The 13482-nt window shown below is 37.4% G+C and overlaps 1 protein-coding gene across 1 annotated transcript; it reads right to left on the reverse strand.

The window, feature by feature from the left end:
- Window positions 1-3110: 3110 nt before the first annotated feature.
- Window positions 3111-12310, reverse strand: acvr1l (activin A receptor, type 1 like). The gene is made up of 10 exons (XM_034858520.1): window positions 12131-12310; window positions 11346-11429; window positions 9891-10151; window positions 9548-9759; window positions 8574-8673; window positions 7255-7401; window positions 6481-6756; window positions 5897-6094; window positions 5570-5700; window positions 3111-4446 (listed from the first exon to the last, which is right to left on the reverse strand). The coding sequence occupies exons 2-10, from the start codon at window positions 11416-11418 to the stop codon at window positions 4315-4317; spliced, it is 1530 nt and encodes a 509-aa protein (XP_034714411.1). The 5' UTR covers window positions 11419-11429; window positions 12131-12310; the 3' UTR covers window positions 3111-4314.
- Window positions 12311-13482: the final 1172 nt, after the last annotated feature.

The following is a 13482-nucleotide window of genomic DNA, read 5'->3' on the forward strand; positions in this document are numbered from 1 at the left end:
TTTTGTACTTTTTTTGACATACTATAATATGGCTTTTTTTTCACATATTATACTATGACTTTTTTCAACATACCGTACTGTGACTTTTTGCAACATACTATACTATGACTTTCAATCAAATTTTTCAAAATACAACTATCTTTGAACTCTTTTTTTGAAATAGTCCACCACGACTTATTTCTACCTACTGTGCTATGACTTTTTAATGACTTTATTTGACATATTGTACTATGACTTTTTAACTTTTTTCGACAAAGTATACTATGACTTTTAATCATATTTTAAAAAATACTATACTGTGATTTTTTTATCACTTTTTTCAACATACTATACAATGACCTTCAATCATTTTACCTTTGACTCACTATAGCTATACCATGACTTTTTTTCACTTTTTTCAACACATTATACCATAACTTTTTTTGAAATACTCTACCAAGACTTATACTATGACTTTTTATGAATTGTTTCGACACACTATACTATGACTTTTTTTTAAATATTATACTGTCTTTTTGCAACATACCGCACTGTGACTTTTTTTGACATTCTATACTATGACTTTTAATTATATTTTTTGAAAGACTATAGTATGACTTTACTATCACTTTACTTAGACATACTATACTACGACTTTTTTATCGATTTTTTGACGTACTATACTATGACTTTTTTTGACATACTACACTATGTGACCTTTTAATCACTTTTATTAAAATACCGTACTATGACTTTTTTCACTTTTTTCATCATACTATACGTTAACTTTTTTCGACACACTACACTATGACTTTTTTCTACCTACTATACTACGACTTTTAATCCTATTTTTTGACATACTATACTATGACTTTTTTATCACTTTTTTTCAACATACAATGCAATGACCTTCAATAATTTTACTTTGACTCACTGTAGCTATACTATGACTTTTTCACTTCTTTCAACATATTATACCATAACCTTTTCGAAATACTCTACCAAGACTTATTCCTACCATACTATGACTTTTTATGACTTTTTTTGACATGTTCTAATGTGACTTTTTTCGACATACTATACTATGACTTTTAATCATATTTTTCAAAATACTATTCCAAGACTTTTTATCATTTATCTTCGACAAGCTACATCAGGACATTTTTTGACCAACTATACAATAAGTGTTTTATTTCTGTTTTATTGACGTACAATATTATGACTTTTTTGACATACTATACCATGACTTTTTTCACTTTTTTCAACATACTCTACTATGTCTTTTTTCATACTTTGTCTTTCTATGACTTTAATCATATCTTTTTAAATACTATAGCATGACTTTATTATCCCTTTTCTTAGACATACTATACTATGACTTTTTTTGACATACTATACTATGTGACCTTTTAATCACTTTTATCAAAATACTGCACTATGACTTTTTTGACATACTACACTACACTACAATTTGCTTCAACATGCTATACCAGGACTTTTTAATCACCTTTTCCAACATACTATACAATGACCTTCAATCATTTTACCTTTGACTCACTATAGCTATACTATGACTTTTTTCACTTTTTTCAACACATTATACCCTAACTTTTTTGAAATACTCTACCAAGACTTATACTATGACTTTTTATGACTTTTTTAGACACACTATACTGTGACTTTTTTTTAACATATTATACTGTGACTTTGTTCAACATACCGTACTGTGTGAGCTTTTTTGACATACTATACTATGGCTTTTAATCACATTTTTTAAAATACTATACCATGACTTTTTATCACTTTTCTTTGACATGCTATACTAGGAATTTTTTGACAAACTATACAATGATGTTTTTATCACTTTTTTATGACGTACAATAGTGTGACTTTTTTGACATACAATACTATAACTTTTAATTATATTTTTGAAATACTATAGTATGACTTTGTTATCACTTTTCTTACACATGCTATAATATGAACTTTTCATCACTTTTTTAGACATACCATAGTATGACTTTTTCCAACATACAATATACTACATGACCTTTTAATCACTTTTGTAGAAATACTATACTATTACATTTTTATCACTTTTTTTGAGATACTATACTATGACTTTTTTTACATCACTTTACTTAGACTTACAATATCTATACAATGACTTTTTCACTTTTTACAACATATTATACTATGACTTTTTCAAAATACAATATCATGACTTTTTCCTACCTACTATACTATGACTTTCAATCACAATTTTTGAAATACTATTCTATGACTTTTTTATCACTTTTATTGACATATAAAACTATGACTTTTTCACTTTTTTCAACATATGGAGCTATGTGTTTTTTGATATACAATACTATGACTTTTTTCTGCCTACTATATTATAACTTTTCACAATATTTTTCAAAATACTATATGACTTTATAATCCCTTTTCTTTGACTTACCATACTATGACTTTTTCACTTTTTTCATTATATAATATTCTATGACGTTTTTTGACATACTATGACTTTTTTATCAACGTACAATAGTATGAATTTTTAACATACTATGACTTTTAATTACTTTTTTATTACTTCTTACAGCATACTATGATATAAATATTTTCACTTTTTTGGACATACTATGACTGTTTTAAACATTTTTTTTTTTTTACATACTATACTATGAATTATTTGTCCCTTTTCTTCTACACAGAATACTATGACTTTCATCAACATACTATATTATGAATATTGGGCAGGCCTGGGCCTTGCTTGAATGCAAAGGACTGTTGTCCTTAGCATTCATTTTAGCTAGGTGAACCTAATAAACTGGCAATTGAGTTCAAATCTTTTAAACTCCTTGGAGTGATGACTGGTAGCTGAAGAGCTGCTAGTTCATCTCCAAGGCAAGCTGAGTTTCCCTGGAGCAAGGCGCCGAACCCGTAACTGCTCGGAGCGCCTGGCTTTGTCAGCCCCGTCTCTCCACAACAATATTGCATGTCGATAGGTCCTTTGTTGTGCGTGTGTATATTTTGGGCCTGTGTGTGTACCAAGGGAGTAAAAAAACAGAATTTCCCCGAGAGGAATTAGTAAAGTATACAACTTAAAAACAGTCTGGCTAATCATGAAGCAAGAGTACAGTTAATGTTTTATTACATATGAAAAAGACAAAGCAAAAGAATGTTCTAAAACAAACCCAGCATCTGTGAACATGTAGGCAACGTTATCTGTTTAAAATCTTGATTAAAACAATTTCCAAATTAGTGTTTTTCTTGTGATTTAGGCAACTTGTACAGTATGGCATGACGGAGTTAACGGAAGCCCCCCTTCGCTAAATAAAAATACTAAACCTCCAATATCTTAAAAAATGTCAGCGCTAACAAAGAGCCACAGCGAGTGCCAGGCAGAGAGGATTATATTGTTCTTATTATAAGATACAGACTAATGCCTTTTGGCAGGTACTAACTGTGTGTCTCCTACAGGAATCACCAGGATAATTACATCTGTAGTATTTTATCCGGATTTATTCCATTCAACAAACAAGCTTAGCAAGAACAATTCCCTACCTTTTCCCTCTATTGCTTAACAACTCTTTGCTTTCTAGCATCATTAATGACAATATGTGGAGAGAAAGTCTAGCAGAGTAAATGTCTATATAAGTATAAAGTCCATTTCACACACAATCAGCCTTACATATCCTCAGTAGTTTGGTAGCAGTGGACATTTCATAAATATCATACTATTTTTTGTTTAAAAAACAAATGGATTATTTTGGCTCCTTTCCTTTTGTAAGTGAACATATTTGTGTGGTCTGTAGTGTATGTCTTTGTGGAATAGGTGGCATGTTCTAATAAAGCTAAGTGAGTAAAACACTTCCGATTGTCTCTGAGCAGAATGACACGGCAGCATGCCGAAAACGCGGCCTGGGGATCAAAAAAATGAATTGTAAGAGATAATCTGTGTCTGTCTGTCTGTGTGTGTGTGTGTGTGTGTCAGTCTTAAATGGTCATTAAAGCATTGTTATGGAGTACTACAATATGCCATCCATGTGCTTCACACTCAGTAACAGTCAACAGTTCAGGTCAGTGCGGGCACAATGGCAACTGGTTTGTGTCCTGTAACACAGGCTGGCTTATTCAGACAGGACAGGTCCAAACGTCTGTGTGGGCTTCAAGTCAGAGAGAGGGATGTCGGTGAAAGGCAACCACAGAAGGATGAGGCTGCATGACACTTGAACAACTCTTTTCTCTGGTCTCTCTGTCCGTCCCTTTATCATCCTCGGGTTTCACAATCACTAAGCCGATCCCTGACATCAGGCAGTGGGCTCGGAAGTTTCACGGCTCCTTGCCCTTCTCCAGAGTGCTGTGAATCTTGTCCAGGGTTTTCTTGATGCGCAGTGCTGTCAGCCTTGCCGAGGGGTTCTGGTACCAACACTCCTTCATCAGTTTCACCAGAGCAGAGAGAGTCTGCGAGGGAGGAGAGAAACAGAGGATAAAGAGGTTAGGGAAATAAAAGAAGAGTCCCGCAGTGATACCAGCCCAGTGAGAGGAAACTTTGTGAAAATGTGACTGCAAGAGCTTTTAGATGTCTAAGCACATTCTGGGAACTAGCGGGTTAAGGCCATCTCACTTGCATTGGTACAAATCTCTTTTGCCTTGTTCAGCAATTTACAGTTGGGAGATCAGCAATTATCACATTTAATTAGTCATGTCTCTTAAAGCTATGGTTGCCAAATTTTGGCTTCTGACAATAAAATTCATAAAATGTCCTACTATAGCATGCCATAATCATACCATTATGTCAGAAAATAAATTTGTCATAGTATAGTATGTCAGAGAAATGTCAGAAAAAAACATCACTAACAAGGTACGTATGTCAAAAGACATCATAGTATATCAGAAAAATTTCAGAAAAATGCAACAAAGTTTGTAAAGAAACGTCAACGTATCAGAAAAATATAGTATATAGTTTGTCATTAAGAACCTCATAGAATAGCATGTAATAAAAAATTGTTAGTGAAGTATATATATAAAAAAAATGGTATAGTATGCCAAATACGTCATTAAATTATCATGAAAATCATTGTGGTATAAAATGCCAGAAAAAAATCTTATAGTACATTATAAAAAAAAGTATGGTGTTGTATGCTTTAAAAGTCATAGTATAAGGGTGGGGTATTGTCCAACATCGGGGACAGTCTCATAGGATGGAATCTAATAAAGTAAACAAGGCGAGTTAGCCCTTTAAGATAATGCGTACTAGTCCTACATTAAAATGGCTACTATAAGTTAAGAATTAAAGACAGGCATTACCAGCACAATGTCCTCAAATGGACGTCATCTTTAAGGTGGAACGTTCAACTCTAATATAATGCTGGATAATGGTGTTATTTTGTTAGTAAAATCTGAATCCCCCACGTAACCAGAAAGTCATTAGCAGTTGTGTTGCTATGGGGCCTTCTGTAAGTTACTTTGGGGTACCATGATTCTGGAGAAAGCTGCAAGCACCGATACCACAAACCAAGCATTTATTAACGGGCACTGCCCTAGTTGAATTAAAAGAGTATAAGTTAAAAGAATGAATACTTACAGGATCAGAGAACCAACGATTAGGAATGAAAGGCCTCTGCTGCTCCACACACACCACCTTCCTCATGTCCTCGAAGCTGGGGTCATTTGGCACCTGGTCGTAGAACGGAGGCTTGTACTCCTCAACAATGCCTGGACAGTCAAATTGAGATGATAGAAATGAGTGCACGTAACAGGAGCAATAGGATGAACCAGTGGTAAATGCTCCCTCCTAACAGCAATGCCTGAAGCCAATTTGAATTCACAATCATACATTGGAATATAAGATATAAGAGGCGATTGTCTATTATGTCACAGTCCTAAAAATGCACCAAGGCACGCCACTCACCATTGCTGTATGTGCGTCTTGCTATCTCCCACAGCACCAACCCAAAGGCCCAGATGTCCACCCTTTTATATGCATCAAAGCAGTCTATCTGAATGGTCTCGTCCAGTACTTCAGGGGCCATGTAACGCTTGGTGCCGACCTTCGGATTGTTGCCCACATCCAGCAGGTTGTCTGCCTGGGAGTGGGTCACAGCCAGCCCTGTAACATGCAGTCAAATACACTATTTACAGTACATACAGGGTTTTAGCTGGACTTAAAAAAAGATCTGCGCTGACATAGACATTCTTTCACCAGGTAAAAGATAAATAGATATGGCGACTGTGCAAAAGACCAATGGATGAACCGAAGACTGCAACCCAATGTTCATGATGATAGTTTCCAAACATTAAAAAAATGCTCAGAAAGATGCAGTCAGAATATTGGTTTGATTAACATAATGTATTTTGATGTTGGTTTGTCTGAAGCATGAAGTGCTGGACAAGGACCTCTATCATGAAAGGTCTAAAAAAAACAAAAAAAACGGAGACTAACAGATTAACAGTGATCGAAGTAGATGAAGGTAATGTAATGGACGACAGACTGACCCAGGTCTGCGATGCAGCAGCGCAGCTCCTTTGTGACCAGGATGTTTTTGCTCTTCAGATCCCGGTGTGCGATGGCCGGTTTCCCCTCAGTGCCGAAGATCTCTGTGTGCAGGTGCACCAGGCCACACGCTATGGACGCCGCCATCGCCAGGCCCTCCGACGTTTCCACAGCAACTCGTTGCAAGTAGTCATAAAGTGAACCGTTCTCATGGTAATGGGTGATGAGCCACAGCTGGGTGCTGGAGTTGCGAGAAGTCATGTCTGACGCCATGAAGCCTGGGAGGAGAGACGAGGGGCGGCACGACACAACATCTGACATTTAAAAGATCGTCAAAATGTGTCTAACTTTCTTATTTAATTGTTATTATGCTGGATTGCATTATGTCATATTGCACCTCTATGTGCTTTTAAACATTTAGGAGTTAAGACACGAGTATGTTAAAAGGAAGTTGAGATTAAAAAAGACAAGCTGAGTGGAAAACACCCTGCCACATGCATTCAGCTTGAAAACAAACATGTATATCAAGAGATTCTAAAAGTTTTTCTTCAAAGCAACCCAAACTGCTACACATAAAAATCTTTAAGTCAAGATATTTCACATCTATGTTCTTGGCAACAATGCTAAAACCATAATCTCCGACAGGATTTAATGCATTGAAAACAATGCGCCAAGTCACATATTTTACAATAACAATGTTTATTCCCCAATCCACCCGTTCCCCCTTTTTAAAATGGTCTAACAAGATCTAAGGGGTTTGTGTGTAACAGACTCACCCAGTATGTTTTCATGTCTTAGCAGCACAGTATTGTAGATCTCCGTCTCTCTGAACCAGGACCTCTCATCTCTCGAGGAGAAGATTTTGACAGCTACGTTCTCCCCCTGCCACTGGCCCCGCCACACCTCTCCGTACCTTCCTTTGCCTGGATAAAGGAGATCAGAAAAGGAGAAATCTGAAATTGTTGTATCCATTAAGACACTTGAAAAGTGCTTTTAGGGTATTTTCATATAATTGTATGGCTAAATTCCCACTACTAATACTATATACTACTAATACTATACAATACTAATAATTTAATTTAAATGCTGGATAAGTTGCCATGATAATGAGAAAACTTTACATCACCAACCTAAGACAAGTGTTATGGTGTTAAACAAAACAACACAAACAACGAGAAGAATTACAAGGCTTGTGTTTTGACAGTTGCTTTGCAAGTCAAAAAGGATGTGACCTCATCTTATTGTTGCCCTCACATCATCAGTTGGACATTGTTGTCAAATCTCTATCAATTCATGGTAGAACCGATACAAATATTTGATTATTTAAAAATCCGATATGCCGGTAAACATTTTTAAAATAAATCCAGAAAAGCGTTACAAAACATAAACAGATTTCCCTAACATTAGTTATTTGTAGTTATTTATGATAACTATGATAATGATTTAGGTATACTGTCACAACAGAACAGAGGAACATCAAAATATATAAAAAAATAGACTTGATTAAAGGTGAAACAAACCAAAACACATGAACAAAAACAATAATGAATGTTGCCAACAGAGACGTTGTAGAGTGCCCTCTGGTGGACAAACTATGCAACGGCAACGCTCATAACATGGTTGACAGTCTGTTTTTATTTTTTAAATATTCATTTATTACAATCAATTACTTTTTTTATTTTTATAAATCGGCCATTGTGAATGCTGATACCGATTTACAGGGAAACGCCTAATATCGTCCGATAACATCAGCCTGCCGATATATCAGTCAGACTCTAACAAACGGGTTAGATTAACTATTACAATCATCCAAAATCGCTGGTATAAACTGCAAACTGAAACTGAGCAAACGCAAGGATTACTGACACTAATGACAACAAATAGCATTCTGTGTAAGTGAGCTAATCTGTACTGTAGGCTACTTGTGGATTTGTTTATTTGCTGATGTTTAGTATGTCATAATTTATATCACTCTTCTGCATCTTATGATGTAAATTACCTGCGGAAGGCTCTAATTGATCAAATCAGTTTCTAAATCAAAGAGATCTGAATCCAACTTGCAGATGGCCTGAGGACAGTGGTGTGTTCTACGTACCTACACACTCCATCAGGCTGATCTGTCTGGCCACAGTTCTCTGGACGAGGAAGGGAAGACCTGAACCACTGCCTGATGTACACGGGTGGTCCAACAGCTCCTAAAGATAGACACGAATATCAGATTAGCTAGGATGGAAAACATGACCTATTTACAATAAGTTATGATTTTGAGTGTGTAGGCATTACTTAACATCCTTTACTTGCACTACAGACATGTGGGACCTAATTAAGGCTGAGCCAGCAGAAAACAATTGTGGAAATGGTTATGACCAAACCACTTCAACGTTGGTGTGAAATCAGGTTAGTTTCACTAATTAGAATGTTTCATACACCTTGTGAATGCCAGTTAAAATACAACAATATGAAAGATTGTTTTCACAGAAATCATGTTTCTATTATATTCAAATGAATTCAATGTATCCATAGAGAACCATACAACCTTGTCAAAAGTGAATTTGAAACTAGCAATTTTTAACTTAGCACCATTTAAGGCAACACATTTAGATCAGTGTTTCTCAATGAGGTTGGTACCGCCCCCCCAGGGGCGTTCTGATGATGACAGGGGGCGCTGGAAGCAATAATGTCTTAAAGGGGGGTGTTGGTGTGCCTTTAGGGGGAATTTGTTTTAAGGCGAGTTTACACCAAGGATTCACAACAATGCTATAATACTATACTATACAATACTATTCAGGGCAATTAGCCTACATCTTATTTGAAGGGGGCTGGTAAGGGACCTGGAGAATGGATAGGAGACACTAATGGACGGACACTAGTTCCAAAAAGGTTGCAAACCACTGATTTAGATCAACGAAATCCTTCACCACAATTTGAAGACACCCTGAAAGTACCTTTTCAATACAGATGCACACACTGTTACAGCTGGGAGTGAGAAGAATATGTGAGATGAAACCTCTGTTTATTTTGTTGTCAAACCCTTTTCATTGTTTCAACAAGAACTGCTCATAGTCTTACTGCTAATGTGCTGTCTCCCACATTGGAGGTGATGAGGCCGTCTATGGCTCCCTGCTCAGTGTCAAATTCCTGCAGCCTCTGCAGACGGCCGTGATGGAGCCTCCTGCAGGCCAGAACTGACACTACAGACAGCAGAGCCAGAACCACCACTGGACCAAGAACAAAGAGAGCTAAGGTCCCCACTCGATACCCAACCGGCTCCCCTTCTGGAGCTGTGAGCAAGAGTAGAAAAGAAAGAGTGGATTAGATACTAACATTTTCTTTTGTCAGATTATCTTATAGTCACCTACTGAACATGATTGGTCTATTTGACAATTAACTGCCTTGCAAAAATGATATCAACCTGTTGGAAGCAGAGACATCAGCGAACTCCTGGTGTTGTTGCCGTTGCACATATCCTGGGAGCAGCAGAAAATGGCGTGGTGGAAGGATGGAGCTGTGGAGCAAATCAAACTGATTTTCTCCGACCCCTCCAGGCAGCCACGCTCAAATACCACCCCGCTGCCACCCTTGCCAACTTTGACAGAGGAGAAGCACCGGGTACCATGGCACTGGGTAGCTTGGAGGCATGTCGGGCTATCACACAGACACGCCAACTGTCCATCTGTGGAAGAAATGATACAAGTTAAGCAAAAACTCAAGCTGTTTCATAAAGAACGAAACACATAAAGAATGTTGACTTATTTAAAGCAGCAAGCCAACAGAAAGACATGTTTCTTACTCTCGCCCAAACTCGCAAAATGCCCATCTGGCAAAAACATAACTGTTGGCTAAAAGACAGACAAGATGCAATAGGCACTTGGTCACCAGGAGGGTGGGACTTACACTGCGTCCAAAATTAAGTCTGTAGTCACATTGATGTAATAACCTATTACTGATTTTGTCGCACTGTTGCTTGCTCTGGAGGAAACTACTAGAACTGTTGGGTCCTTGTAAATTCTGGAGGGGGGTCTAGACCTACTCTATCTGTAAATTGTCTCGAGATAACTCTTGTTATGAATTGATACTATAAATAAAATTGAAGATGCCTTTGTCCAAGGTGACATACAAATGGGGGACAATCCAAGCCATAGCAGATCAAGGAGAAGCCTTCTGGATTAAGGGCTCCTGCACATTGCCTGCGTGGCACGAGTGTGGCGTTTCTGTTCCGTGGCGTTTTCTGTCTTTGCACAACAGAAACATGTCTGACGTGGTGCTGCTGCTGCCCTTGTTTGACATGTGGGGAGAGATGTGGAAATGTACTGCACTCAAGCCGTAGTATACTGTTCAACACAAATATATTCTGATTTGTTGACAGCAAAGGCAGCGTTGGCAGTATTAAAGGCAAAATAGGCTACCAAATATTTCAGTCTGTATTGACAGGTGCAATTCTTTTCTTTTTTTTATTACTTTCATGTCAAAACCTAGAGACTTCAAACATTAAAATGTAATTTATTAAATGTATCACACCATGCAGGCAGTGTGCAGAAGCCCTAAGTGCCTTAACACTCCGTCCCACCTAACTTGACTTACACAGAACTGCAGGTGCATAAATTAACCAAGCTTTTCTAGGAAACTGTCGTGTTTTTTTGACTTTGCATGTCCAGAGCTTTGGAGTGGGACATTACCAAATGGTAGAATCCATGTCAGTTGTAACACTTGTAACTAGTATAACCTACGTGGTGAAAAAAAAAAGAAAAGATAAGATAAACAGCTGCCAGCCATATAGTTGTTCATCATGAGAGTTTGAGTGCACAGCAAAAACAGCAGATGAGATCACGGTCGAGAACCAGTAAAAACATAATGTGGAGGACAATACCTGAGCCCTCGGCTGTTGTCTGCAGGGTCTGCAGCAAGAGCACCAGAAGGACGTGGACACTGCAACGACCCATGTTTCAGTGCACTAACAGAGGGAAGAAAGAGGACCCAGACACAGTTTAAATGAGTACACTCTTGCAAAGAGAATGTTTTCTAAACAGCTCTGCCAAAGATTCATACAGTAAGGAGGCAATCAATTTCAATGGCTGAACACTAATAGTCCTCTGTTTGTCAAATCTTTATTTAAAACACATGACTGATTATGGAATTAACTGCAGCCTTTTAGAACCACCTGGAATAAAATTACACTTAAGTTAAAATAAGTAAATGTTTTTACCCTAACATAGCATATTCACGTCCTTGGTTAGTTAGTTGTTTGTTAACGACCTAATTATAACTAATGGCATTAAGGTCACATTTTCTCTACAGGAGGTGTTCTTCTGCAAGTTAACAATAAGTGTAGCATTTTTAACAACTAAGGTTAGCTATCACGGTAACACCTTAAATGTCAATGTCACAGCCACTGGTTTTGACGTAAAGCAGACGACCAAGCAAAGCTATCAGCAATTCCCCTTGGTAGACCTCACGGACTGAGGGCTTGGTTGTTTGCTGAAGCTACAGGCCATTAACAAGCGGTTCTATTGGTCGTCCGCAGGCGCCAGTCAGACAGACGGCTGCCCGCTGCTGCTGTTAGCCATGCAAGCTAAGCTAGCTGCAAAGCACAAGGCGCTGCCTAGCAGCTGGGCGAGGACCCTTAAAACAGAGCGATTAAAAACATCCACCTACCTGGCACACACGAATTGCGGCCTCTAACTCATTCTGTAATGTTTTTGTATCCCTATAATAGGTTTAAATAATCGTATTGGCGTTGTTTGCGATGCAAGAAGCAGAAAGCAGGACAACAGCCCAGCCCACCCACTGGCTGTCTTCCCTTCCAGCTACACATGACGTCACCAAAACATTATCATCGAGATGCATTGTGGGGCAGTGGAGTCCTCCAACAGGTTGTAGGCTAAAATAACCATAACATCAGTGATTTATTAGGCTACATACAGGTCTTTCATTAGCTTTATATGACAATTCATTACGGGCGATTTACTTTGCTTCATTGCTTATATCTAGTTAGTTGGTACTCATCCTTGAGTTTCATTAATTTGTAAAAGTTAAATATAAAACGAATTAAAATAATAGTAAGATAATTAATTTGCAGGAGAGTAAAAATGCAGCAAAGTGCAGATTCACCACTTATGCCTAAATAATATAAAGCAATGTTCACACTATCAATAATATTATGTATGACTACTGCACTATTTAAATATTTCTAGATACACTGTTGTAAGACAAGGATTTTAATACCACTATCAGACATATAGGACTATCAAACTTTGACTCAGACGACCATATCGGCTTCAGGGAATATTAGGGAGAATCCATGGAGTATATTGTAATTCAACTCTGAAAAAATTTCTTACAGTCCAGTCTGTGTGGGTGAGCATTCACTTGGCAATCTAACACTTACAGAGTAGGCTGCAGCGCCACAAGGATTTGTAAACAAGACAGTAATTATAGGATCCAGGAAAACTTCCCACTATGTCAATATATATTTAGTCTCCCCATACAAGACTTGAGTTTAATAACTACCAATGAATAGGCTGCTGATATAGTTAAAACTTATGTCATTGGTCAGTTTCTCAACATGATGTGCTTGTTGATCATTTTAATTAGTGTACTTGCTCCCCATGAACTACATTCTTGTTTTTTTGTCTGTTTGCATGCTTAGGCATGGGGAATGTACATGAATTTCTGTTTGGTTATATTTATTTGAGAATGTCCTTGTCTAACATTGCAGTCACTGTCCTTCATAGAGACTGCTACACAGAAAGTTGGTAGTTTTAGCTAAATTTTGATCAATGCCTTATTCTCTATGAATCAATTTGTCATGTGAGCCACTGCCTGAGTGACAGACCACATGAGGTCAAGGGTCACCATTTGCATTATCCTTTTAACAAAACTTACCTGGACCATATGATATGTTTGAAACTTTTTAGATTAGATAGCAATCCATATCAGTGAATATATGTAGAGTATGTGAAATTATGATGTGCTATGTTTCCGCTGTCAAAATATGATTTACATGA

The sequence above is a fragment of the Etheostoma cragini genome, chromosome 20, assembly GCF_013103735.1.
Source record: "Etheostoma cragini isolate CJK2018 chromosome 20, CSU_Ecrag_1.0, whole genome shotgun sequence".
In the NCBI taxonomy this organism is placed as follows: Eukaryota; Metazoa; Chordata; class Actinopteri; order Perciformes; family Percidae; genus Etheostoma; species Etheostoma cragini.